Source organism: Nycticebus coucang, chromosome 24 (genome assembly GCF_027406575.1).
Source record: "Nycticebus coucang isolate mNycCou1 chromosome 24, mNycCou1.pri, whole genome shotgun sequence".
Taxonomy (NCBI): domain Eukaryota; kingdom Metazoa; phylum Chordata; class Mammalia; order Primates; family Lorisidae; genus Nycticebus; species Nycticebus coucang.
The window spans coordinates 30890290-30917659 of record NC_069803.1 but is presented as its reverse complement, the minus strand read 5'-3'; the positions used below and the strand labels follow the sequence as shown (position 1 = coordinate 30917659).

The window sequence follows — 27370 nt, the reverse complement described above, 5'->3', positions numbered from 1 at the left end:
GGGTCACAGTGGCATGTCTGGGACCCACAGCCTGGCTGCAGAGACAAGTCAGTTTAGTCTCCTGTGTACCTGTGCCCTCATGGCCGGCATTCCCAGGACCAGAATTGGCAGGGCAAGGCCCACAGAAGGGCGGGGTGGTGTGGCAGAGGGGTTTCCAGGTCTCCTGAGTTGGCTGTCTCCCTCTCCCTTAGCTAGACTGGCCACCCCCTCCCTGTGCTCCTCCTTGCCCCGCAGGAGCGTGGGGAGGGGAGAGGAGGGGCTGCAGCAGCCAGGCCTGGCAGGGACTCCGCGGTGGCAGGGTGGCTCATGCGCTGTGCGCACCCAGGCTGAGCACCGAGAAGGCTGCGCGGTGCTTGCGGAGCAGCAGCCGGATCTTCTCATCATCCGAGTCGGGGTCCAGTGGCTTGTTGTACTCGTCATCCTCATTCTCCGAGGTGGCGCGGTCCCCGCCTGCCCCCGCGGTGCCCTGGACCCGAGGCGTGGAGGAGGACGGCTCCAGGGCACTCTTCTTCCGCCACTTGGTCCTCCTGTTCTGGAACCACACCTGGGGGGGGAGAGATGGAGGGTCACACGCATGCATGCACGTCCATACAGTGCTGCACACATGCGCACACTCACAGCAGGCACAGGGCCTCTTGAGGGTTGACCCCACTCGGAGGCAGAGCAGGCACGCTCGAGTTTGTACATACAGCCTTGAACTGGCTGGGCACACCGTGGACCGTATTAGCCTCACATTCCTTTTGGGGTGGGGGGAGGCAATAAAATGAAATGAAAAACACCTGAGTGCCGCAGTCCTTCCCGCCCCGGCGTGGCCCTCCAACCTGGCGCACCTGGTGTAGATAGGAAGCAGCAGGAGGCGCTTAGCGGCCTCACTGAACTTCACAGAGAGTGTCCCCAGTTAGAAAACAGCAAGGTGCATCCTTGGGACAGTTGAAGAGAGTGGAACACACCATGTCCCCTGCCCAGCCCCCGATCTGTAGCTGGTAAGTAACCGGAGGCAGTGCCATGGCCCCCAGCACCTCCTCAAAGCTGCCTTTGTGCTGGGCGGGGCAGGCCATTTGTGGAGCCTAGAACTTTCCACAGCTTTCGGGCCCCCCCCCCCCAGAGTCCCTTAGCAGACAGCTCCTGTCAGAGTGGGACACGTGGCCCCGGGAATCTGAGGAAGAAGAGGCAGGTTCCTGTACCATTTTAGGTGGCTCCTGTGCTGTGGCCACCAGGGTGGGAGTCCTCCCTCCCTGACCCTATAGGCTATAGCGACTGTCTGGCCCTCTTGAGCAGGACGGGGTGCTGCTGCTTTCATTTTAATAACTGGAGAACCCAACCTTGCCCCTTTTGCTGGCTGTTGGATCAAGCCTGAATCCCAGTGTAATCTTGCCCAGAAGCTGCTGTCAGCCCTTGGGATTTCCTGCTGAGTCAGTGCCATGCGGGGTGCAAGGGTTGGCGTCCCATCCATCTGGTGTAGAGTCCCAACTCTGCCCCCACCACCTGTACCTTCATCTGTACAAGTGAGCAATAACACCACCAACCCTCAGGCTGCTGAGGGTGAAGTGAGGCCCTCAGGACCGGGCTCAGTGGATGATCAGCCTTGCTTTTTGCTGTGGCTAATTATGATGGACTCTAGGGTTAGGTGGGTAGCCGGGAGAGCCTCCCTCTGGGGAGCCGGGGGTTGCTGGGACAACCTGGCCAGCTCTCTCCCCTGCAGTGGCGTCTTGTCCTGGCAGATTCCTCCCTGCAAGGCAGACGCCTTCTCCTGCACAGACTCACCTTGACCTGCGATTCCGTCATGCCCAGGGAGTATGCCAGCCGCGCCCTCTCGGGGCCGGCCAAGTACTTGGTCTGCTCAAAGGTTTTCTCCAGGGCAAAGATCTGGTGTCCTGTGAAGGTAGGCCGTGTGTGCTTCTTCTTGTGGATGCTGTCACTCAGGGGGTCTGGGGCTGGCAGGAGGAAGGACTTGTGGGTTAGCAGAAGGGAGCCCAGGCAATGTGCCCTGCCCGCAAGATGCCAGCCGGACCTGGCCTCTACCTCTGCGGAGAAGCCACTAAGGTCTGGGGATTGTGATACCTTCCGAGCTGCATTCCTGCCATTAAGACAACAGTGACTTTCACCTGTGGCACCTCTGGGGTGGCATCTGCTATAAGATGTAGACACTCAGGGTACCCTGGCTGGCCCTCTGGAGATCTCACTATTCACTGATCCTGAGAGGCCACAGGAGTTTCTTCACTGTCCCGGGGACCTCTCTCTGGGTCTCATTCCATCTGTAATCAGGGTACCTAGAGCCACCTCTTTGCTCCTAGACCCCACCTTCTTAGATCTCCAGAAAACCAGGGAGGGGCAAGCCTCAAGTCCCAAATTGCCACTTCCTCATGTCACCAGGCCTGGAAGTGTGGCTTTACCCACACTGTGGATTCTGGGCACAGAGTCTGGAGGCCTCAGCCTGGCCAGGGCAGCCTGCTCAGGTGGGAGCTGCAGGCAAGTGTGTATGGTGCAGTCTGAGAGCTCAGGTGACAGGTTTGGAAACTGAGGCACAGAAAGAGGAAGAGAGACCAGCTTCGTCCTCCTTTGGCCTTAATTCAGCAACTGACTTTCTTAGATGTTTTCCGGTGACTGAAGAAAGAGTAAGAGGGTGTAGAGAGGGGGGAGATGGAGGTAAGATAGAGCCAGCTAGGCTTACACACCCCAAAACTAGGCCACAGGTACTAAGAAAGGAGGTCTTCGCCCCTGGACCTCCCCTGATTTCTGGTTAAGAGAGGATGGGCTGTCAGTGTGACGACCTGGGTAGTGTAGTGGATGGCGGGGCAGGTGTGCTCTGTGGTTTCCTTGGCTGGCCCCAACCCCTTCTTCCAGTGGGGGAGCCCAGAGATCAGACAGAAGTGGAGGCTCCCTCCACTCCTGCTCCCACCTGATCTGGACAGGACCTGGTGGCACAAGGAGGGCTCCTAACACCACTATCACCTCCCGCCTTCCAGGTGAACCTCACCTGCCTGTGAACGTCCTTCTACCCCCTCTAGTCTCTGGGCTGGCACCATGGGCCCACCCTATACCAGTTCCCTGAAAACCTGCCTTAAGGGTGGGTGGGCTGAGTCCATCCTGTAGCCAGGGCCAGGTTCAGCCCAGCTCAGCAGCTGCTCTCAGAGGCTGGGCAGTTGGGGCTGCTATTGTAGCCCCAGTGAGGTGGGAGCCACTGCCCCCCTCTGGCAGGCAGGACTTAGATGGGGTCCAGGTGTGTTCTGCTCCACGCAATGGTGCCAGGGCTCTTTTGGGAAGGTAACCCTGGTACATTTCCCTCCCTGGGGGATAACGTTTGTCTGCTTTGGGTGGAGGAGCAGTGGCATGGACAGAAGTGAGGTCAGTTGCCAGCCAGACCCCGCACAGGGCTGGTGTGGGCTATGGGGCCTTCTCTGGCCCGGAACTGAGGTGGCACCTTGGTCCAAGCACAGCTGGGGAGGAATTGGTAGAGGGGGGAATTCCATGCTGTGCCAAGCTGAGGACACAAGTCTGGGTGTCTGAATGGGGTTGCCTGATGGTGGTAGATGGGAGGGCTCCAGGGCCCCCTCCTGACCCCTGCTCCCAGCCCCCCGTTCCCGGCCTGGGCGCGGGGTGGGCAGTGGAGGCTGCCGGTTACTCACTGTTGCTGCTCTGCCGCACACTGCGCCAGTCCGGGCCCGTGTCCGCCCAGCAGTTCCGGGTCCGGGTGGGGTACTCGTTCCCAGCCTTAGAAAAATTCCCCACCTGCGGGCCGTAGTAGACCCCTTGGGAGCCGAGTCCACTGAAGCCTGCCACGTGGGGGTAGCTGGACAGGATGCCACTGTTTGGTGTGGCCACTGGTCTGCTCAGGATGTCTGTGATCCCATGGGGGGTCCCGGCAGCCAGCTGGGGGCCCAGCCCCGGGGGGCTGAGCTTGTAGAAGGAGTTCTGCATGGAGTATTGGCACACCGGCGCCTTCATCTCCGAGAACTGAGCCAGTGGTGTGCTGTTCAGCAGGAAGGACCCCTGCAGGTTGGACTCCATGATCCCCGGCTCAGGGTGAGGGGAGGTGAGAGGCTCTGGTCCAGGCCCCTAACGCCTGAGACCCCACGTCCTGGCCCAGAATCTCATGGCACGATGGTAGGGTCAGGAATGCTTGCCTTACAGCGTCCGGCCCACCAAGCCCAGGGACCCACAGGTCAGCTGCTCGGAAGTCAGGTGATCCTGGCAGGTGGGAGCCGCCCCAGGGCTCCTACCCGTGCCCGGCCTTGGCCTGGTGAGGGTGGCTCCCCACACCTCAGCTCAGACCCTATTTCTGTCTCTGAGTCTGGAGACCCTCCATGAGAAGTTTTAAGTTCAGAGAAGGCACATTTCCCTGATAAAGATAGGGTCCATTAGAATACAGACCCAAGACTGGCTGAGACGCGGGAGCTGAGCTGCCATTGGTCAGAGCCCACACGGGCTCACATTGGCTTTTCCTAGACAAATTGCACTTTGAAAGATTGACTGTAAAATCAGTCTCTGGGTGTGTGTGTATGGGTGTGTGTGTGTGTGTGAGAGAGAGAGAGAGAGAGAGAATCAGCTCCAAAAGCTCTGTTTATTGCCAGAGAGTCCACCTGCTTCCCCCAAGTCCAAGTCCAGCTTCTAGGAAAAGGTGAGTGTCTGGGGGTCCCTGAAGGTTCCTACAACTGCTCCCTGCAGGAGAGGAGGCTGGGCTCAGAGGTCACTGTTGACCTGCTACTGCCCGTTGGTGTGCACACGCCCACGTGTAGCAGGAGATGGCAGCTGCCTGCTCCCCAGGGCTGCTGGGATGGGTATGTGGGAGCTGGGCAGTGCCTGCTTTCAGGGGCTGGCTCAAGGGGTCAAGTGGGGAGGCTGCTGGCCAGGGCCTGATGGTGGTAGGGTGTGTGTCTCCCTACCCAGCCCTGGGTGCCTGTGCTCTCCTCCACCTCTGGCCTGCCTGCCTTGAGCTCCCTGGAATCCCTGCCACATTTGTTGTCTGTCTTGCTGGAGCAGTGGCTGTGTTCTATCAGACTTGGCGCCTGGGTTTGAGAGCTGGCAGAAGACTGCCCTGTGCTGGGTACTTGGTTGATACTTAGTTAATATTTGAGGTGTGGGACTGGATTGAATGGCAAAGCACCCATATGCTCCTTTTCCTGCTAATAAATTTTTATAATGTACAAAGTTCTAGTGGGGCAATCTGTAATTTTACAAACAGTGAAACCGAAGTACAGAGAAGTCAGGGCCCAATTTTCAGGTACTTGGGTTATTTTTATATTAGGCAACTTCTTTCCTGAAGTTTTTCTCTAAAAATGGAAATTAGCATGTCGCTGGTCTGAAGATGCAAAATGGTGGAAAAATAGTGACTGTCAGACAGACGACTTCTATACCCTGCTCTCCACCCACTGCCTGGTGGTCCCAAAGCCCTTCCTGCCCAGGCCATGGGCTCTGCAGGAGCTCCCTCTCTCAGCTGTCTCCACCACCATCTGGGCTTTGGGAAGGGGATGCAGAGGCTCCACTGTCTGGCCTTCTCCTTGGTTCCAGGGTTCAACTGGTTTCCCTCGAGGACCAAGGGCTCAAGGGAGGTGCTTCTCATGTGCCCTGGGGAGCAGGGATGATTTATTTTAATGCAAGGGGGGCCTCCACAAAGGGTGTGGAGGTGACTTTTTATAAGTTTGGATTAAAAACAAGATAAGAAAAAAAGTTTCTTACCCATCTGAGTTGGCTTTACTACCAGGCTATGCATCACAACCATCAGGGGACTTAATTCTGATCCCCAGTGTGGCCACCAGACCCTACCCAGGCAAATGTGACTCTGAAACTGTGTTTTAAAAAGTTCCCAGGGCTTGAGGGCCCACTAGCCTGAGTGGCCTTGCTGACTGTGGGAGAGGTGTGCACTGGGATAGAAACTGGGGGGAGGAGTTTTTTGGGGACCTTGGGACTGTGACTTGGTCACCTTCATGATTGAGATTTTAAAGACAGAGAAGGTGAGACCAGCAATTTCATTCTTAACTGATGCCATGTCTGACAAAGGTGTTGGTATCTGGGAACCCCAAGGGGACAAACTGAAGCAACTTTTGCAATTGCCAAATCTATCACCCCATTTCACAGACAAGGAAACTGAGGCTAGCTTGATAAACAGCCTTGCAAGAAATGCTAAGAAAAGGACTATTTTCTCTCTATAACAACAGCAAGTTCTTGAACTTTGAATGACATTGAACATAGGGCCTAGATACCTTCACAGGGAGTGCTGGGGGGGGCTTCACTGTGTGCTACTCCACCGACCCCCAACTTGCCCCCCATCTAATGGCTCTAATGGTAGCCATTAGATGGGACAGGAACTTGCTCTGCCAACTCTCAGGGGGTCTCCCAGGGTGGGTGGTCCTAATTAAGGGGTGACCAGGGTTCCAGTAGGAGGGGCCTCGCTTGCCCCCCACCCTGGTGCTCTGCTGACCTTCCCACCCATAGACTCCACACCCTATGCCAGGCTTTGCCCCTGCCCCAGCACCACAAGCTCCCAAAGACCAAGATGGAGTCCTGTGCCATGAGTCAGTTTCTTTATTAATTTTGACACTGGTTCAGCTGGTGTAGGGACAATGGTCTATACATCAGAGTGGGGAGGAGGATTTTCTCCCAGTAACGGAGCATGTGGGAGAGAGTCAAGAAAAGGTTCATTTTCATAACAATTAAAAAATCAAGGTAATTTCAAAACTTCTAAAAAGCGTCTAATGTGCAGACTGCAGCATTCTCTAGGCATCGTGTGGAGACCCCCACTCCTTCCCTAACAGCTCTTAATAGCAGCCGGGCGTGCAGCCATGCCAGGCGGGGCGGAGGTGCCAAAGCTTAGCCTGGAGCCACGGCGCTAAGAGGGGCTACTGGGTTGGGCTGCCCTGGGCCGGAGGTGCGGGGTGCAGCGGGGGAGGCTAGCCCTGCGCCCGTCTCCCGGGGGCCGTCACCGCGTCGGTGCCACCACACACGCCCTTCTTGCTGTGTCCCAGAGCCAGCGGGCAGGGCGGACGTCACCCCGGGTGCCTGGGGCGGGGCGCCTCTGCTCCCTTCCGCGGGTGGGGAAGGCCGTGGCCCCTCTGCTCCAGAGGACATGAGGAGGCAGAGGGGCCACGGAGGCCCGAGTCAGGACCTGCTGTCCCCTGCACCCCGCAGGGAAGGCAAGAGTCAGCCCCGCCCCACCTGCAGGTCAGGGATGGCCCCAGGGCAGAATGTCTGGCCTCAGGCAGGGAGGGGGCTTCTGTGCTACTTGGAAGGTGTGAATGTGTCCAGAGGACACCTCCAAAGAGCGGCGGGGCCGAAAGTGGCAGCCATCCACCCCGGTGGCTCTGGGAGCCGGAAGAGCCTGCCCGCTTCTCTCCTGGCCCCAGAGGCGCCCAGCGGGACGATTGTGCTGATTGGGCCTCCCCGAAGGAGGCGCTAGTGGGACTGTAAGGCTCTTTCCTGATGGCACCGAGGCGAAGCGCGGCCAGCTGTCCGCTTCCTTCCTGCCTGGACCCAGAGCCTGGCCCAGGAGGGTCTCTGGGTGGTCAGCAGGTGTCCTCCTCAGCTCTGCTCCCACCAGGTGCTCAGTCAGGATGGTCCCCTTGCTTGCCTCTCCAAGCAACTGGGGGCTTGATCACAGCACAGGCAGGGAGGCTGTCCAGCCTGGAGCCTTGTGCCTGTACCCAGGCCCCCCAGCCTGCGGGCTGCCTGGACTTAGAGCACCAAGTTCGGTCTGGGAGGCTCTGGGGTGGCCCTGACTTCTAGGAGCTGGCAGGTGCACTTCCTGGCCCTACTCCTTTCCTCTTTCACTGAGACAGGCGGAGCTCCCGCTCCTGCAGCCTGGAGAGGACCTCAGGAGCGGGGCTCTCAGTGCTTTGTACATACTGCTAAAGTGTTCTACTGGTTTGCATAGTAGTTATTGTTTTCATATACACAAGGCTGATTACTGTACAGTTTACACGTTGAACACGGACTATGATATAGTGCTTGAAGGTATAGAAAACCTCATTTCTAGTGAACATGCTGGTGCAATCCTGGGACGCTGCTGCCTGTGCCGCCTGAGTGAGAGGACCCTTCCAGGCGTGCCACTGGCTCCCTCTAGCCCTAAAGCAAGTCTGGGGGTCCTCACCTCACATTCCTACGTCCCTAACACAAGGAACCCCAAATGCACTCTGAACATAATGATTTTCCATTGGAAGATGATTAATACTGAAATTGGTAGAGACAACATAAAAAAAAAAATTCTAGTTTATCCACACAAAGATGCTATACAGCTTCGGGTGTCACAGTAAAATCTGTGTGTATACTGAGCAGAGGGGAGAGGGTCTGCATGGGTGTGCGTGTCCTGAATGTCATATAGGGCGTTCTAGGAAAAGCATCCACCCGGTAGTGGAGGGACTGTCACAAACAGAATGACTGTGTGGGGAGGGGGAGGCTGGTGGATGCGGGCAGGCGATGAAGGTGTGGATGCCTCCAAACTGATTTCATGCTTAGTTTTCATTTTGCTTTTCTTTCCAGGAAGCCTACATGGGTTTCTGACAGATGAGGTTGAAAAAACAGTACCCTGTACGAAGTCAAAATTAAAACGATTTAAGAACAAAACAAACCCAAAACCATCCCCAGCCATAAAAAAGCCCTTATTATTCACTTCTGCATCCCCACGCTCCCTCGAGCGCTGTCCTCGCTCCCCTCCGTGCCGCTTCTGTCCTGGTTCCCGACAGAGAGCCCATGTTGTTGCTAGAGGCGGGATGGAAGGCTGTAGGTCATGCGTGTACAGTCAGCCGCTCATGCGGACAGGGGACAGGAGGACGTCCCTTACGGAGATCATGCCGCAGCCTAGAGGAGCAGGTGCCCCGCGTCCGTCACCCTTGGGTCCAGCTCTCCTCAGTGTCCATGGCAGAGTGTGTGGAGTTCAGGGGTTGGGTGTCGAGGTGTGGTCCTGAGGGACACAAAGATAGAAAGGGTCACCTAGAATTTAAAGATGCAACTCCCCCCACCAGCAAAAACCCCATACAGTTTTGCATCAGCTGCTAAAGCCAGGTCTGACTCAGGAAAAGCCATCTCCCCAAGCAGGGCCAAGCACAAAGCTTTTGCCCCTGCAGGTCCCTGCCTTCCCAAGATGCCAGCCCTCCTTCCACTGCTTCCCAGCCCAGAGGAGGCCTCTCAGAGCTGCGCAGGCCTCCAGGAGCGTCTAGCCTAGTGGGTGAGCTCCCTGGGGAACCTTCCTGAGTGGGTCAGGGGAGCACTGTGCTCCACACCCTCCTCTGTCCATGTGGCCACCTGGGGAGAAGCCCCTGGTTGTACATCTTTGTAATGAGGATGGAGCTATTTCCATGAGCTGAGGCCTGTGCCAAGAAAGGTATGTGCCAGCGCTGGGCCCCAGGGTGGAGCTCATGGCCTCCGGGGGTGACAGAGCCCCACAGCTCTGATGCCAGCTCTTCCTATCAGGTGCCTCTGGCTCTTCTCCCCATTCCCTTGGATGGACGGCCTCTGCTGCAGCAGAGAGGTGCGGACAAGCAGCTATGTCCTCCCTAGACAGCTGTGCCCAAGGAACCACGTCCACACTCTGCAGCTCAGAGCCACTGAGAGACACCTCTCCTGCCTCACGGCACCTCAGCCTCCAAGCTGGGCTGGCAACTCCATGTTTTCAAGACAAGCCCCTCAAGTTCTGTCTGTAGGGGCCTTGAGACTGATGGGGACAGGGGGATGCTTCAGCAAGCAGGGGCTGATGGCCTCCTGGGGCACAGAGTGACAGAAGGGGCAGGAGCTTGTTGGGAGGCAGAGCCGTCCCACAGGTGGAGCCTCCTTGCAGGGGACAGGGGTGGGGAGGGTTGCCAGAGGGGACCCAGGAGAACAGGACTCTCTAGTGGTTTTCCAGGGACTGGAGGGTGGCACTGGGTTCCTTGCCAGGGGCTGTTGTATGGCTGGAAGACCAGGACTGCTGCTGTTGCCTGGCTTGGTAGAGCCATCCCTGAGTGGGGGGGCTTCCGGGCCGACTGCCATCTCCTCCACGCCTCTGCACATGCATTGCCCTGCTCCCTGTCCAGGCCACCTTCCACTCTCCTCCGTGAGTTCCACCTGCCATCGGGGCACCGTTGCTCCACTCTGGGAGCTGTCTTTCCTGCCACCGCCTTTTGTTTAGGGAGATCACAGAGTCCAGGGGTGAGGGCACGAGCTCTGCAGCTGAACTGCTGGGGTTCAAATCCTGGGCCACCTGACCCTAGTCAAGGACCTTACCTGCTCTGGGACTCTGTTTCCTCCGGTGTAAAGGAAGGGCAATAATTGCATCTGCCTCATTGCTAGAAGTGATGTTGAAAAGAAGTGTATGTGGCTGGACCCATTCTGAGAACAGGAACAATGCCTGGCTCTCTGGAAATGCTACTGTCCCTGTGTCTGCCCTTCTCTGCACCTACACACTTCCTTGGCTGGATCATAAATACTCCTGGTACGGGGTGTGAGAGCAGCCTTGAGATATTCCCTGTAGTTTCCAGCCCTGCTCTAAGCCTTCCTCCAATAAGAGGCCGTGCAGGGTTCTCGGGCCTAGGAAAGACAGGCCAAGGCCTCCCAAGTACTTTGCTGCCCAGGCACCGCGTGCAGGAGGAAGTTCCTCCCTGAGCAGGCATGCTGGAGTGACAGCTCATGTCACGTCTGGGTGAGCTGAGACGCAGAGGCTCAGCGTCAGGGCAAGCCAACAACAGAGCCCTGCCCAGACTCCTGGTGATGCACAGTGCTGCAGGGGCGCCTGCTCCAGCCCTCCCAGCCGCCTCCCACACCCTGTCCCTAGCAGCACTGACTCCCTCAGACATGTCCCTAAATGCTTGGGCACCACCTGCTACTGTCTGCCGAGTGTGCCTCCACTGACCAGCACCTTAAACGCCAGTGCCCCTGCCAGGCCACAGATGCAAAGCCCTTCCCAACACTGACGGTCTCAGAATGGGCAGCTCTGTCCATGAAGTCCTGCCCTTTGGGGGTGTTCCACATCATTAAACAAACTAAATCCCTCATTCTTTTTAGTTTACCTTTTAGATATAAAGTCTATAGCTGAGCCACATCACTTAGAGAAGGTTTGGGAAGGAGAGTGTAGTGAGTCATAATAACTCAATCTTCTGACTGTATAAAAATCAGTTGAGGAATATTGCTGCAGAATCCTGAGTCCCAGAATTTTGACTCTGTAGGTCTGGGGCAGGGACCAGCAATGTAATTTAACAAGGACAAAGCTGTGATGCAGGGAAGTGGACAGTCCTTTGAGAAATGCTGTGGGCCACCACCACCTTGGAAGGGAGGTAGTGGAGAGACCGCTCTTTTGTGGACAAGGAACCTGCATCACAAGCAAACCACCGAGTGCCAGGGCACACGCCTCCCTGTTTACTCTGCCCTGTCGTCACGCTTATACTTTATCGGAGTATAGCACATACAGCAGGGACTATTTCCATCCTCCCTGGAGGAGACGGAAGCTAAGGGCAGCTAACGACTGGTGTGAGGTCACTCCACCTAGAAAGAGGAGGCGGGCCTTGAATCTAGACTGCGGGGCTTCAGCGCTTCCTCTCTGAAACAAGCACAGCGATTCTCATTATCTGAGGTAGTTAGGTTCTTATAAAATTGCGGTGAACATGGAATCAGCAAATACAGAACAGCTGCTCCTATGGGCATTGTGAGGTCAGGTTCCTTTGAGCCTCTGGTCACAACATTTTTATCAACCGATGAACATGTAACTTTGCTCTATGTGCATTTCTGTTTAAAGACACCGATTTAATATATGTGGTTGATTCATTCATGGCGACCTCTCCACCACCGCACAACTTGTCTCTGAGCAGAGGTCACCTAACAGGAGTCCTCCCTCCCAGGGGACAGCACAGCCCTCTCCCCTTGAGAGCAAACAGCATTCCAGCCCCGCTCTCAGGAGGCATTTTAACCAGCCAACAAAAAACGCCAACTAAAAACACAATGCAAAGAGTATGGCCCTAAACAGACCACAAGAAGGACAACAGGACACTTGTTTATAGTCTCAGAGCTGCAGCAAGAAGGCAGAATGTCACTACCTCATCCAACCTCAGCGGGGGGTACGCCACGCAAAATTCTGCCTGCTGGTGAATGATGGTGAAGGCCTGATGATTGTAGGCTTTGGGGCGACAAATAAATTTGAGCAACAAAGATCAATTGTACATGGTTTAGAGGGGGTGGGGTAAATATTAACTAAATATTACAGCCCCGGGAGCCTTCAGCCCCTCACCTGTCTTCTCTGCAGCCCTTGTTCTGGCCGGGAGGTCGAGTGCTTTACATTTGCCCCTTTGTCACTCCCTGCCAACCACACACTTCCTCTTGCCTTTTGTGGCAGAGGGCCCAGCACTGTGATCTGGGCCCTCATCACCTGTGGGGGCTTCAGGCACTTCGCAGATTATCTGCAGCAAATTAAAAAAAAAAAAAAATTCCAGGTTCCCTCCTTCCCTCACTGCCTGGCTTCCAGGATGCCTCTCTCCCATTCTGGAACATCATCAGCAGAACCGGAGCTAAACACACTTGTAAGTAACGCTGCAGCCGCTGCCGCTGCCGTAGAAGACGAGGCAGATGAGCATTCCTTTCCTTTCCTTCTCTGATTTAAAAAATTATTTGCACCTTTGGATTATTTCCAAGACCCAACTGTAGCCAATCACTGTCTTCTAAACCAGCAGCCTGTTGGGACCCCCTGGCAGCTCCAGGGTTAACGCCGTGACCTCCTTAAGCTGCTGAGGAGTCAGGTCTAATTTTATCCTGTAACTGAATCCGCCAATCCTCTTTTTGCCCAAGTGCTGAGATATATCAGGAAGGCCAGAGTCAGCACTTTGGGGGCTCAGGAGGCAGGGGCCCTGCTTTTTGCTGAATGCAGAAAGCCAGTGCTGACTTGCTGCCTGGCCCCAGGACAGCCCGGGCGGTGCTCCCTGCTCACTCCCACCCTGATGCACCCTGTACTGAGCTGCCCCGAGCTGGGCGCAATGGAGGGCCTCGGGGCAGCTCAGTACAGGATCCCTCAGGGAGGACAGGATCAGAGCCGGCCGCCGAGGCCTCTAGCACCAGCACCACACAGGCCTGTGGAGACCCTCCCGTGAGGCACGGCACGACCTTGCTCCTGGCCACAGGGCCCCATGCTCACACAGGCAGCATGCACTGTGGCCCTGGCCCAGCCCTGATGGTCCTCCCCACTTGCTGAGAGAATGCCATCCACCCCTTAGTCCCTCCCTAAGGAGGGAAAATCTAGGTGTGGGCTGGGCTGGCTCTCGGACCTGGAGTCCCACTGCGCTCCAGCCCAGCCCTCAGTCTCGGCTCTCTGGGCACTTAGTGGGAACATACTCCCACCAGACAGACTCCGCCATCCTCTCCAGGGCACTGTCCTCCTGCCTCTAGCTCGCCACTACTTGGGCTCTGGGATAACATTACCATGTGGATTTACAGAGTGCACTGGCTTATCAGAAAGCATTTTTTCAAAAAATTTTTCCAACATTTTGCTCTCCCTGATCAGCAGAGGTTAGTGACTGTGTTCTTGATGAGGAGGTCAGAGCTCAGATGCAGTCAGTAGGTTGGGAAGGGAGAAACTAAGTCTCAGGACCACATAACAGGCCGTCCATCCCACAGCATGCAGGGAGCAGGTGGGAGGGGCCAGCTGAGACAGTGAGGGCTTCTCCCCCAGGGACCAGGCCATGCAGAAGGTACGAGAAGGGCCATGTTACCTCCCGAGAGGCTATTCCCAGGAGAGAGGCGTGGGTCACTGCTTCCCCCTTTTTAGGCTGGCCCGCTTCACTATCTGAGCCCCCTTCCTGCCCTCTATCAGGTTCGGCTGCAGGCTGCCCCCTCTCAGCTCCACCTGGAGATAGCAGCAGAGACAGACGCAGGACCGGTCACAGAGGCAGACAGACAGAATCACAGATCACATAGGGACAGACCAAGAGGAGCGCACAAGGGGTGGTGGGAACGCTGTCCACCGGGGAGGAAGGGAGGCTCGAGGGAAAGAGAGTCTGAAGGGAGGTGAGTGGGAGTGCCAGGCAGACAGAGCCCCGAGGGGGGCTGGGCAGAGCCAGCAGCAGTGGAGGCCCTTCAGTACCTTGTCATGTTTCATAAAGTAATCAACATCGGCCTCCAGCTCTCTGGGGTTCTCTGGGGGGCCCTGCACAATCACCACCTCATGCTCTAGGCCATCACCAGCACCAGGTGGCTCTATCTGCCGGACAACCTTGCGAATGATCTGGAAGACAGCGGGCAGGGGCAGGCTGGTCACACCATCATCAGAGCTCGAGGACAGCCAGACCCAGGAATGAGGCCCAGGGAACAGCAGTTTTGTCCCAGGGGCCCTGTGTTGAGAGGTCACAGAGAGGGCCCGACCTTTGCCCCTGTGCCTTGCGGCAAGACCGTAGAAGGGCTGGAATCTCATTGATGACCTGAGTGTGACCTCCATCTGGGGCCCTCAGCATGGCCTCTGCCTCTTGGTCCTGGGGGAAGTTTGTGTCATCTTCCCATTCTCCTAGGAGCCTGGGCAGAGGGCACTTCTTTCCATCTATGGTAACTTGGTCCAGTTCACCCATTCTCTCTTTTTTTTTTTGAGACAGAGCCTTAAGCTGTAGCCCTGGATAGAGTGCCGTGGCATCACAGCTCACAGCAACCTCCAACTCCTGGGCTCAAACGATTCTCCTGCCTCTGCCTCCCAAGTAGCTGGGACTACAGACGCCTGCCACAACACCTGACTATTTTTTGGTTGCAGCCATCATTGTTTGGTGAGCCCGGGCTGCATTCGAACCCCCCAGCTCAGATGTATGTGGCTGGCGCCTTAGCTGCTTGAGCCACAGGTGCCGAGCCCACCCATTCTCTTATTCAGTACTCATCTGAACATTCAGAAAGACCCATGGCTGCTGAACTTGGCCATTGCCCTCCAAAATGAAGACTTTTTGAGACTCGGTCTCACTCTGTCTCCCTAGCTAGACTGCTGTGGTGTCACAGCTCACAGCAACCTCAAACTTGGGCTCAAGTGATTCTCTTGCCTCAGCTTCCCGAGTAGCTGGGACTACAGGTGTCCTCCACGATGCCTGGCTCATTTTTCTATTTTTAGTAGAGATGGATTCTTGCTCTTGCTCAGGCTGGTCTCAAACTCCTAAGCTGAAGTGATCTTCCTGGGTGGCCTCCCAGAGTGTTGGGATTACAAGTCTCAGCCAAATATTCAAACAACCCTTCCCTTTGCGCCCACCACATGGGCACAGGAGAGGAACACGTGAGCCAGACACGGTCCCTGCCTGCAGCTCACAGTGTGGAAGGAGGGACAGACACGTGGGGCTTGCCTGCGTGGGGTGCCCTTGCCTGTTTCAGGTCTTCCTTGCTCCTTCTCCCCTCTGCCCATGGCTAGCTCAGTGCCTGGCACTTGAATCATTATCTCAGTGAATGCCCACATCCTTTATATTCAAGGGCTTTCTGGTGGGTTGGGACCATCATAGTGGTAGGACCTATTCAGGGTGACTCAGACAAAGGGCCCTGAGGACACCAGGTCTGGACAGTCAGGACATCCTGAGCTGTCCATGCTGAGTAGTGAAGGTGGTGGTCCAGCCGCCTTACCCCACGGTTGGGGTGTCAGCTAGAAGCCGCCTTTTACTGCTGGTCCACCTGCCCCCCACCACCTCAGGGGGACCCTCTCACCCACCTTCTTGGTGATGATGTTGCCCTGCTCATCCGTGAACTGTTCCTCTGTCACCTGCTCCCCTGGAATATTCTGAAGCTCATTCTCCTGGAATGAGAGAAAGGGAGTGCTCTCACGATGGGGAAGTGAGCACAGGGAGGAGAGACTGGAGGAGGAGGAGACAGAACAGCCGCAATGGCCTTGGGCCAGGAAGCCCCTCACAGGAGCTGCAGCCCCCTCAGAGCTCCAGCCCCTCACAGGAGCTCCAGCCCCTCACAGGAGCTGCAGCCCGTCGCAGGAGCTGCAGGCCCTCAGAGCTCCAGCCCCTCACAGGAGCTGCAGCCCCTCATAGGAGCTGCAGCCCCCTCAGACCTCCAGCCCCTCACAGGAGCTGCAGCCCCTCACAGGAGCTGCAGGCCCTCAGAGCTCCAGCCCCTCACAGGAGCTGCAGCCCCTCTCGGAGCAGTGGCAAGCCAGGGCCTCCTGGAATGTGAGCAGTGCCCCAGAGCCATGGGGCCTGTGAAGATGGATGGCACAGAGCTCCCCAGGGCTTAGTGTGCTGGAACCTCAGGAGATCACCTAGGGACAGCAAAATGGGGGTCCCACCACAAGTTTGACAGGAGGCCCTGAGAGGCATGGCTGTTTTCTATTTTTAAGGCACTGCCCAGCTCAGAAAGCCCTTCCACAGACAGCATCACCTGGAGTGTGGCCTTCCCATAATCCCAAAGCCGGAGTGTGGCAGCAGCAGATGAGGACAGAGCCACACACAAGTGGGCACCGCATGGCTCTGGCTCCCAGACGGGACCCGATGCCCAGGGGCCTCCCAGCCCCCTCCTCCCAGCACTTCCCCGGCACGTGCAGGTTGGTGTCCCCTCAGCGCTGCGTCACCTTCAGGAAGACCCGCCGCCGGACCACCCTGCTGGAGATGGTCTCCTCGTCGGCGCTCAGGCCCTCGCCCTCCCCCAGCTCCTTGTCCAGCTCCTGGTGCAGCTGCTTCAGCACAAAGCGCAGGGAGCCCCTGACGATGTGCATCACGTTCTGACAGCTGACCAGGAAGAAGCCCAGCAGCACCAGGCTGACCAGGAGCTGTGTGACGAACGTCCACATCCTCACGGCCGGCTCACCGGCCCAGCCCTCCGGGGACCAGGGCAGCTAGGGGCCTGGCCGAGGTGGGAGTGCAGCCTCTCATTCTCCTCCCGGGCTCGTGAGTCCCCTGGGGACGCCACCCATGGTCTCGCTCTTCCCCTGGTTTGTTCTCTCAGCCTCTCACTTTCTTGTTCTGGGCAGGACACTGAATGTGCCCTCTCTGGAATGGCCCGCTTGGCTGGCACAACCCGGCCTGAGTGTCCTTCCTGTTGCGCAGGCCAGGCCCTGCCCTCCTGCCTGAGTGACATCAGGCTTCTATAATTTTAGCTCCCAAAGCAGCTGCCAGAGCTGTAGGAATGAGCTAGAAGGCAGCCGGCAGGTGCCCACCTCAGAGTCCCCGTGGAGGGACACCCACTGTTGGCCCGCCCCGCCCGGACAGCTGGAAGGGGGCTGCGCCTGTTGCCTTTCCTGCCTACCTGCCTATCCCCATGGGAACGACAAGGAGTTCTGCCCAGGGAGAGTTTCTTGTTCAAGGACATTCTGGGAATGTGGCTACTTGGCTGTCTCCCTGGGTCGCTATCATAGGGATCACAAGGATGGTCCCCCGGCACTGCATGAATGAGACCAGCTAATACCCTGGATAATTACGGGTTTGGTTCAAAAAATAGCCCCAAGGGCAAGAGATTGGCAGGCACAGCCTGGGGGAGGGGAGAAGGGCCGCCAAGCCTGGTGTGTAATTCCCAGCAGCCCCCCAGGTCTCTTCCGTTACCGGCCTCAGCGGCTTTCAGCTTCAGTGTGTAACTACCATGTTTATTTAAGGCTGTCCTTCACTCTCCCCCCATGCTCGGCCATCTGCACTCACAGGGCAGGAGCCACGAGTATCAAACTGACAAATGCAGCCACGTGGCCACAGCTGGGAGGAATTTCACTTTGGGGATCAGGCTCTTCTCTGAGCGGCAGAGAGAACAGAGATCTGGAACTCAGCAAACTGACCCTGCAGGGGCTGGGGGAAGCTGCACGCCTGCTCTAAGCCTCAGTTTCCCACTACAGTGCTCTCTAGACCTCTTCTTAAGACTGCTGTGAAAATCACGAATACTGCAGACCCCTGAACAGGAACAGCCTCCACGCCCCCGTAGAGCACTGTCCTGCATGCACTTGGCACATCCTCTCTGACCACAATCCCACTGTGCTGGTCCCGCCATCTCCCCATTCTACACAAAGGAAACAGAGGTACAGCATCTTGCCTAAGAGGAAGAGTAAGTAAATGAAAGAGTCAGACTCCAAACTCTGATCACTCCACAAAACTGCCTCATTTCAACAAGCAAGCCCTGGAAAATAAGAGCCCACAGTAAACACGGAGGGCCGGTTACAGGGAGGCGTCTGAGTTTGGCCTCAGTCAAGAAGAGCCCAACTTCAATATTCCCCCAGGCCCTTGGAAGAATCAGCAGGGTTATAGCCATTTATACATGGGTCAATACAAAAGTTCTGAGATACACAAAAATAAAAAAACATAAAATCCACCTGGACAGAAATAAATGAAGCCCTCCCAGCAACGCCAATCAGCCGAGCAAGTTGAACCCCTGTGCACAGGTGACTCAGAAAGGACGCTGTCGCCTGTGCTTCTTGGAAGTGAACTAATAGACCATAACAGTCTGTGTCAAAACTTTTGTCGTGACCCATGTACAATATCACTGCAATGACAGTCATTTCAAGCCCCAAATTACAAGTGGTGTCCATCTCCCAGGTACTGTTCCATCAGAGAGCTGATAGAAATACTAGTGAATGAGTGCTTTGCAAACCATCCCCTTTACTGGGCTTCAGTGTCATTCCCAGGGACTGTCAGATGACCACTGACAACAGCTCATCCAGCCCAGCCAGCCAAGGCAGGGTCTCCATTTCACTCTACACGTGAGAATCAGTGATCTGGATTCTCCTGGCCCTGATGCTGGTTTGCTGCAGGGCCCTGGAGACAGCGCTTGACTCCTCAGGGCCTCAGCTTCTCACTGATAATGGAGGGTTGGGCTGTGGGATCTAGACCCGACCTCCCTGGGAGGGTGGTCCCACTCACTGTCTCTGTGTCCCACGTTCCCCTCATGGTGTCTGAGCGTGGAGGGGCAGTGGCAGGGGGGCCTAACGGAAAGAACGCACAGGGTGGCCTGCCGTGGGGCAGGCGCACACCGAGCGTTCTAGATGAGGCCCTGCTGAATTCTCTCCAGCCAGCAGCCTGGGGCCCCTCCAGAGGCAGCCAAGTCCTGGCATCCTCAGAACTGTCTGCCAGGGTCAAGGTTCAAAGGGAAGGACAGGAGCAAGATCCGCTCCTGGACCAGGAGTGGAGAAGCGGAAGACGTTAAAGGATGCAAACGCATCAAAAATACCTGTGCACAGCACAGCAGCACGAGTTCGGTAAGAACACAAATCAAAAAGATGCCCATTAGTAAGATGCCTTGGGCTTGCTTTAAAATAATAGTAGGGGGCCGGACATGGTGGCTCACGCCTGTAATCCCAGCACTCTGGGAGGCCGAGGCAGGTGGACTCCCTGAGCTCACAGGTTCGAGACCAGCCTGAGCCAGAGTGAGACCTCTGGCTATCCCTAAAAATAGCCAGGTGTCATGGCGGGCGCCTATAGTCTCAGCCACTTGGGAGGCTGAGGCAAGAGAATCGCTTGAGCTCAAGAGTTTGAGGTTGCTGTGAGCTATGATGCCATAGCACTTACAGAGGGTGACAAAGTGAGACTCTGTCTCCAAAAGTAAGTAAATAAATAAATAAAAGAAAAAAAAGAAATATTGGAGCAGGAGCAGGGGAAGCCAGCTTGGCTGTGAGAAGGTGACATGGGACCCAGCAAGGGGACAAAACAAAACCTGAAAATGCAGAGGAAAGCCAGAGAGAGAGCTGGAGGGTGGCTGGGAAGTCAGGGCGTCACCTCCTGTTTCTCCTTGACCCCCACCCAGATGTCACCAGAGTCACAGGATTCCAGAGCAGGATGAACTGTGGTGACACTCCAAACACTCTCCTGGTTACCACCGAGGAAACTGATGTGCCAAAGATGGAGTGATCCGACAGACCCCAGAAGGGCCGTGGTCAGCCCAGTGCCCAGTTCTCAGTTCTAAGCCCTTCCAGAAACATGATGGAACAAAGAAAACAGAAACTGTGGCTCTGGAGTTGGCCAGACCTAACTCAAAGCCCATATTGAACACTGTGGCCTTGGGCAAGTTGCTCGACCCTTCTGAGGGCAGCTGCGACCAGTGGCTGTCAGGAGGGATGACAGGGAGCGGCAGGTGGGAAGGTGGACTGCACCCTGAGACCCTGACACACGCTCAGCTCAGGGCGTGAGCTCAGGAGAGGCTGCCCTGGCCCTACTCTCACCTGTGCCACCCAGGGGCTCTGGGCCCATGGCTGCTCGGCCCGCACGGGTTCGCCACTGGACACCAGGACCTCTTCGTATTGCCAGGACCCTCTGGGCTCTACCTCTTGGGAGTTGGTGACGGTCCTCTGGAGTGAGTGTGGGCCTCGAGAGGCCTCCTCTTGTGCAGCGTCTTGCAGGTATGAGACAATGGAGCCTCGCTCATCCCAGTCCTGCAATCTGGGGCCCAGGGGCAGCAGCCAGGGAGAGAAAAAAGACACCCAGTCACTCTTCAGCCTCCTCTCTCCAGACTCCTCCCCCACCCAGAGCCCTGGCTGGTCTGGGACACACCCTGTACTGCCCCCAGAGGCAGAACAGTGTGGGCACATTACCCTGCTCAAGCCCTGTCCCTGCCATCTAGGTAGAGGGGAACTCTGGTCCCCGTCCCTGTGGGGAAACTGCCTCCACCCCCCCACCCCGCCCCTCTGGAGCCCAGGTGGCTTAAGTACTGGAGTCCCCACCCTCTTCCCACGTGATCAGCTTCTGCTGCCTGCTGCCCCTCCAGACCACCATTCCCCACTCCGCCCCCTTGCCAGGGGCTCACTCTCCCCCCACACGTGCTCCCTGAGTTCTGGTGCACTCTCTCCCTGCATACATGCTCCTGGGCCCCTAGAAACACACACTGGGCTCCCCCATCACTCCTCAGTGTCCTGCTGGTTCCCCCTGAGCTCCCCAACTTCCAGATGGCAGTGCCCCAGAGCTCAGACCTCTAGCCATCTGCACCCCCTTTCTGAGTGAGCTCCTCTGGGCTGTAGACCCACGACCATGTCTCTGCCTGAACTACAGGCATGTGTGCCCCAGGGCCTCCCACGCCGGGCCTCTCACTGGCACCCACAGGCTGGTGTGGGCGAGTCATACCCCACCCCACCCTGGACCTGCTTGCCAAGTCCTCCCACTGCAGCCCCTGCACCTGCACCCCACACTGGGGGTCCAGGTCCCAGTGCCCTGATGCTCTCCTCCCAACCCTCGCTCTGCACTGCAGTTGCTAGCAATGCCTTTTGGCCCAGCTCTCAAAATACACCCTAGTGCACCCGCCTCTCACTGCTGCTGAGTCCATCCTGGCCTCCCTCCCAGGCTTCTGCCTCCCTGCCTCTGCCAGGGGCCATGATGCTCAAGGCAGCTGCTGGCTCACGTTGCTGCTCTGCTCAAGCCCCCAAGGGCTCCTCCCCACTTGCACTGCCAAAGCTAGGGGTCTCTCCAGGACTTCAAGGTCTGGCTCATCAGGCCCCGTGCCCTTCCTGCCTCACTGCCCGTGCCCCCTCTGCCGCGGGCTCCTATTTCCCGCTGTCCTTCCCACATGCCAGGCACACTCCTCTCCCACCTCTGCATGGGCTGGGCCTGCCTTCTGCTGGATGCTCCCCGCAGAGTCTCACCCTCATCCCTCGATCCTTTAAGTCACTCAAAGCCCACTTGCTCCAGCCTCCCTGCCCCCCCCCACCCGACTCCAGCCACCCCTTCTCTCCACCCACGCCCCACCTCCTAGGTTTCCCTTCTGGCACTTCTTCTGTTGAGCATCTTTCTCAATGCCTCCTCCCTTTATGACTCCATCTTGCTTCCTGTGAGTCTCCCACTAGGACACCCGCTGCTTATAGGTAGAGAAGCCCGTCTGTCTGCTCAATGCTATACCCCTGGCACATCATAGGTGCTCCATAAATGCTGAGTAAATGAAATGCATCTGTCTGCACTGGAAGGCTGACCGAGGCCACAGAGTCAGGCATGACACAACCGGACCTAGAAGCCAGGCCTCTGACTCCCATCAGTGGGGCTGGCGCACAGCAAGCCCTCAGGAAGTGCTTGCTGCAGGAAGGGCTATCACGGAGAGGTGGTCTCTCCTGCAGGAAGATGCACATTTCACTTGGACACCCCTAGGCTTAGTTTGTCCAGTCCTCCCCATGAATCCAAAGATTTGTATAAGAAACAAAATGGATTCTATGCTGTCTCATCTTTAACCCAGGCCCCCCAGCCTGGGACTTGGAATGGGCCTGAGGGGCACTGCCGAGTGTCGGGGAGGAGGAAACGGGAGCAGCTGTCCCGGGGCCTGGCTGACTCAGTAGATGCCCACAGCCTCTTGGGGGCCTGTGAAGGTCTCCTTGCGTTAGGGAAAGCTTAGGAGGCGGGAAGAATGGGGACAGGGGAGCCCTGTCTCTGCTTCATGTGGAGCCTGGGGGGCAAAGGGAGCCCCATCACTTGTGTCTCATCTTTCTCTGCATCAGCAAGGGTCTGGCTCAGCTCGGGCCCGTCCCTGTACTCAGCAGGTATCCATGGCACGGCTGCACGCTGAGAGCTTAAAGGCAGGCCAGCCCTGGCCCACAGACTCTTACGATCCGGGAAGGGTGCACTGTGGGACCGTGCCCTCCCAGCAAGGGACATGGGCAAGGGGAACACCCTCTGCTTAACAGCTGAAAGCTCTGCGCCCCACCCCCCACCCCCAGATAAGCCCATTAGGCTGCTGCCTTCAACAGGGATAAGGAGGAATGGCACCGTTATCAGCCCTGTCACATGCAGGGTGGGTGACTACATGCAAAGAGCTTCTCTGCGTCTCGGTGCTTCTAGGTTTCTAAATACGGTCTCCAACAGGGAGCACACAGTGGCAGGGGGGCCAGGACCCCCAGGTCCAGCAGCTCTTCAGGGCCAAGGCTTCCCCAAGTCTTGTGACCTCTTTCCTAAGTGACTCTCTCATGTCCCACACCCCTCAGTGTTGCTTCTGCTGGCTACACCCAGGCGGTGTCCTGGGGGCGACTGCCCTTTGTAGATGGCAGTGGCACACTTGTCTGCGGTGGCTTCTGAGGCAAGCTGGTGCCACACGGAATGACGCAGGGCCAGGTGGCATTAGCAGCCCAGAATTCCCTGCAGACTCACCACCAGGCACAACCTTACCCAGGAGCCCGGATGACGAGAGGGACCTGCCTCTGCGGCCACACCCTTACCTGTCCTGGGTCCCGTCCACCACCCGACTCAGGGGGGGCGACTCTGTGATTCGGGCTTTCACCCTCTGCTGGCCTGAAACAAGAGACACTTCATTCTCTGAGTCCTGCCCTGCACCTGGAGGGTCATCCTGCCTCTCATAGCCTGGCAGCTTCTCTTCTGACCTCTGACCTTCCTCCTGGTCAAGCAAATCGATAAGGCCATTTGTGGCATCTGAGTCCACTGTGTCGTCCTCCACGAGGTCCAGAGAGCCCAGCTCGGGCCCCCGCGGATCCTCCGAGAGCGCCCCCTCCAACTTCCACTCGTGGCCCATGGCGTCAGAGTCCTCGGCCTTGCTGCACTCCAGAGAGGAGTCCTCAGCAGTGACCAGGGAGGGTGTGAGGCCCGCGGCCCACACCTGCATGTCAGACATCTCCAGCATGGCGTCATGCTCCGTGGCTGCCAAGGGGATGGTGTCTATGACGGCCACCTCGTTCCAGTACTGGTCTGCACGCAGTGGGGAAGGGGGCGCATAGCGCAGTGAGGCAGGGGACAGCAGCTCGTCCTGCAGCGAGGAGTAACCTGGATGGGCAGACAGAGGGTGACATGCTCCAGAAGCGACCCTTGTCACACACGCTCACGTGCAGGCCCACACACGCACACACAGGCTCGGCCACGGAGGGGCATGCACATACGGGGCGGGAGGCTTTCCAAGCTCAGGGTCCAACGCTCAGGCCTTGTGGCTGCTGCCTGGGGCAAGAGAAGCAAGGCTCTGAGTTGGACTGGGTGGGGCAGTCAGGGTGTGAAGGCTGAGAAAGGGGGCTCCTTCACTGTGCAGCAAAGAGAAGAGAAGAGGTCTTTCCCATCCAGGGCAGAGCACCAGATGAGGAGGGCTTCACCCCTGGAGCGGGTGCTGCCATCTGTCTTTGGCCCCAGGAAAGCCCTACTCTTCCACAGCCAGGCAGAAACAGATGTTGCTCTTTCTTTGCTCAGAACGTTACTTTAGCACAGTCCTTAGGGTCTCGGTTCAGAATGTGCCTTAACGGGAGGAAACGGCTGATACGTTCAGACCAAGGGTGCATGGCCAGGCTGCCTCTGAGGGTCTAACAGGCCACACTGAACACCCACAGAGCTCAGATGGGAAATGGGCTCTGGTTGGCCTTGATGAGACTTTTCCTCAAGTTGCATACTGGGTGTGGAAATGCTAAGGATCGAAGGTGTCACACAGGAGGGTTCTTAAGGGTTCAAAGGGGCAAGGTCAGAGGGCATCATGAGGCACCAGATGCATCTGCCCAAACCCTGCACGGCAGGCCCTGAACAGCTCACCCAGCCCCGCCCTGGAGGGTCGTGCCATCTGGCGTGGGCCCCCAGTGCCGGGCCTGCAGCCACCATGGCCCGTGAATATGCTGCTCCCTGCTGACTGGCTCGGACAGGAGTCTCCAGTAGTGTCTGGCTGGCTTGGCACTGGCTCCCTGCTGTCGAGAACATGCTAGGATCCTGAGTGGCAAGTATGCACATGTGCGGGTTTGAGTGTGGGAGGGTGTCAGTGCCCCGCTGGGGGCTTGTCGGCCCTCCTCCAGCTGGGAGTGGGGAGGTCCTTTCTCCAGGGTAGGAGGACCTCTGGGTGCCCTTCGGGGTAGGTGCCCATCTTTGGGCAGGACAAAGGATTATATATGCCTGGCCTGTGCCCTCCCAGGGAGGTATCTTCCTGACTGATCACTGCAAATCTATGTGGTTCCAGGTCCCCAAATTAGGGAAGGAGGATGGGACCCTGAGATGGGGCAGGTGTGGCTGGGGCAGAGCTGTGCAGTGACCAGAGGAAACCCCTTTCAGCTCTGGCCAAACCAGGAGTGGGGAGGGGAGAGCAGGAGAAATGAGCAGGCCGCGTCTCTACATGCCGCGTGAGGCAGAGACCCCAAGGATCGGGCAACAGGGGCAACAGCCTTCAGACCCCTCACAGAAATCTGTCCAGACTGGCGCAAGCAGTGCATTTTACAATCAAGCGATGTTTTTCTTATTGCTCTTGCAAGCATGTCATATGATCTATGTCATTTCCCGGGCACATACTAGGTACAAAATATATCCAAGGTGTTTTGTTTGTCTCAACAGTCCTACGAGAAAAATAATAACATTCTTGCTCTATAGATTAGGAAACTAGGGGTTTAGCAACATGCTTAAGCTATTAAATTTGGTCTTTTTCCTAGATTTTGCCATTAATTTCTCTTTAAATGGGGTTGTTGAGGAATAGCTGGCATATAACAAATGCATGTGTAATATTTAAAGTATTGGTAATTTGGTAAGTTCTGACACATGTATACACCATGAAGCTGTCACCATAACGAAGAGAGGGGACAGCGATCACCCCAGAAAGGCCTGTGTCCTTGTCATGTCCCCTACCCCTCCCCACTCACCCCAAGCCACCCCGACAACCACTGACATACCTTCTGTCACCAGACACAGGTATGCATTTCCTAGAATTGTTTATAATTTTGGCTCGGCACCCGTAGCTCAGTGGTTAGGGCGCCAGTCACATGCACCAGGGCTGGTGGTTTCGGACCTGGCCAAAGCCTGCTAAACTACAATGACAATAACAAAAACATAGCCAGGCGTTGTGGCGGGCGCCTGTACTCCCAGCTACTTGGGAGGCTGAGGCAAGAGAATCACTTAAGCCCAAGAGTTTGAGGTTGCTGTGAGCTGTGATGCCATGGCACTCTACCAAGGGTGACATAGTGAGACTTTGTTTCAAAAATAATAATACTAATAATTTTATATACAGTATGGACTCCATTTTGCAGGGCAGGGGACCTAGTTTTTGCTCAACCTCAGGTCAGTTTTGTCTACGCTGATCCATCTATTAATAATCCATTAATTATTGTGCCATATGCCGTGGGACGGGTGCCCCACAGTCTGCCTACCTACCTACCTACTCTCTCATGGACATCTGGGTGGCTTCCAGGCTGGGGTTCGTCTGTATGAGTGTATGCTTTCTTTTCTCTTGGGTAAACACCGGGGGAATGGCTGGGTCATGTGGTAGGTATATATTTAACTCTCAAAGAAATGACCCGTGTGTTTCCCAAGTGGCTGCGCCATTTGCATTCCCACCGACAGTGCGGCAGAGTCCCACTCCCTCCGTGACACGTGGCGCGGTCAGCATTTTAAGTGCGGCCATTCTCACAGGTGCCGTGGTCTGTCCTCGCAGATTCCATTGTATTTCCTGAATGACTCAGGTGTCGGGCACTGTTTTCATGAGCTCATTTGCCATCCGTGTATATTCTGAGTTAAGTGTCTGCTCAAATCTCGTCTCTTCTAAAAACTGGGTTTTCTTGAATTTTGCAAGTTCTTTTTTTATAAGAGGAAGGGCTTTATTCACCAGCCAGGAGCTTACGGAATTCCAAATGGCTGCGCTCCCCGACTGCCTTGGTCTTTCCCTTTTTATTGACAGTCAAAAAGTTCCACCCCACAGGTACCCTTCTCATTGGCCAGTTTGAATCAAGCGGGAGATGCTATTTCCGCCCCTATAGAACTACAGGATTTCACAGAACTTGGAAATTTCCAAGTTTCAGGAAGTTAAGTTTACAAATTCCCAAGAGCTGAGTCACTGTGGAGAGGACCCTGCAGGTGTATCCTTGTGGTCTCCTTGAGAAGACCTGTTCTCCTGAACCTCACCCTTCTCAGGTATCCTCTCTCATTCCCCCTTTTGAGACTCCAGTATATTTTAATTTAGGGTCTATAGACTTTGAAGCTACATCAGACGATCATTTGTCAGTATTTCCCCCAGACTGTAGCTCTTCATTTTCATAACTGTATTTTGAAGAGAAGACGTTTTGGTTTTGAACCTGTTCACCTTAGTCACTTGCTTTTTTAGGAGTCGCACTTTTGGTGTCATATCTAAGAAATCTTTGCCTTCCCAGGGTCTCTAATGCTTTTTCTTAGGTTTTCTTCTAGAGGTTTTAAAGTTTTATGTTGTACCTTTAATCTATGGTCCATTTTGTGTTAATTTTTATATATGATGCAAACTATGAATTCAAGTTCATTAGAGCTTAGATTTTTCTTTTGTATTTATGTTCATGAAGGATGTTGGTCTTTTTTTTTTTTTTTTGTAATGCTCCTCCTCCCCTTTCAATATCAGGATAATGTTGGCTTCATTGAATTAGTTGGGAAGTATTAAATCCTTTCCAATTTTCTACATGAGTTATTTTTTCCTTCAGTGTTTAGTAGAATTTACCAGCGATGCCATCTGGATTTAGAGTTTTCTTTGTGGGAATGTTTTAAACTATAAATTCACTATCTTTCTTTTCCATAGGTCTTTTTAGGTTATCATTTTCTTCCTAAGCAAGCTTTAATAGTTTGTATCTTTCAAAGAATTTGTTGATTTCATCTCTGTATTCAAATTAATT

At 55.9% G+C, this 27370-nt stretch overlaps 2 protein-coding genes and 1 long non-coding RNA gene across 13 annotated transcripts in view; 1 reads left to right on the top strand and 2 right to left on the bottom strand.

Moving 5' to 3' along the window:
* Positions 1-292: 292 nt before the first annotated feature.
* Positions 293-4304, bottom strand: NKX6-3 (NK6 homeobox 3). The gene is made up of 3 exons (XM_053578505.1): positions 3627-4304; positions 1765-1934; positions 293-544 (listed from the first exon to the last, which is right to left on the bottom strand). Exons 1-3 carry the CDS (start codon positions 4006-4008, stop codon positions 305-307), a joined length of 792 nt encoding a protein of 263 aa, XP_053434480.1. The 5' UTR covers positions 4009-4304; the 3' UTR covers positions 293-304.
* Positions 4305-4487: 183 nt separating this feature from the next.
* Positions 4488-27370, top strand: part of LOC128576386 (uncharacterized) — a 37339-nt gene continuing 14456 nt past the window's right edge. The window contains exon 1 of the long non-coding RNA XR_008377361.1: positions 4488-4618. This is a non-coding gene — a long non-coding RNA (uncharacterized LOC128576386). The remainder of the gene's footprint in view (positions 4619-27370) is intronic.
* Positions 7043-27370, bottom strand: part of ANK1 (ankyrin 1) — a 199252-nt gene continuing 178924 nt past the window's right edge. For 6 of the 11 annotated variants that reach the window (XM_053578493.1, XM_053578497.1, XM_053578499.1 and 3 more), the window contains 6 exons: positions 22997-23555; positions 20033-20249; positions 15608-15691; positions 14027-14167; positions 13656-13789; positions 8879-8893 (listed from right to left, as the gene is read on the bottom strand). In XM_053578493.1, the coding sequence (XP_053434468.1) occupies positions 13691-13789; positions 14027-14167; positions 15608-15691; positions 20033-20249; positions 22997-23555 (1100 nt within the window). In that variant the 3' untranslated portion in view covers positions 8879-8893; positions 13656-13690. Of the gene's footprint in view, positions 8894-13655; positions 13790-14026; positions 14168-15607; positions 15692-16471; positions 16925-20032; positions 20250-22996; positions 23556-27370 lie in introns of those variants that run through there. The other 5 variants (XM_053578495.1, XM_053578494.1, XM_053578504.1 and 2 more) reach the window with 5 other exon arrangements.

Excerpts from the sequence above, each read along its gene's own strand:
- NKX6-3 (XM_053578505.1), bottom strand. The coding sequence starts at position 4,008 with ATGGAGTCCAACCTGCAGGGGTCCTTCCTGCTGAACAGCACACCACTG. Across the intron at positions 1,935-3,626 it reads TGTGCGGCAGAGCAGCAACA|CCCCAGACCCCCTGAGTGAC; the intron begins GTGAGTAACCGG and ends TCCTCCTGCCAG. Across the intron at positions 545-1,764 it reads TGACGGAATCGCAGGTCAAG|GTGTGGTTCCAGAACAGGAG; the intron begins GTGAGTCTGTGC and ends CTCCCCCCCCAG.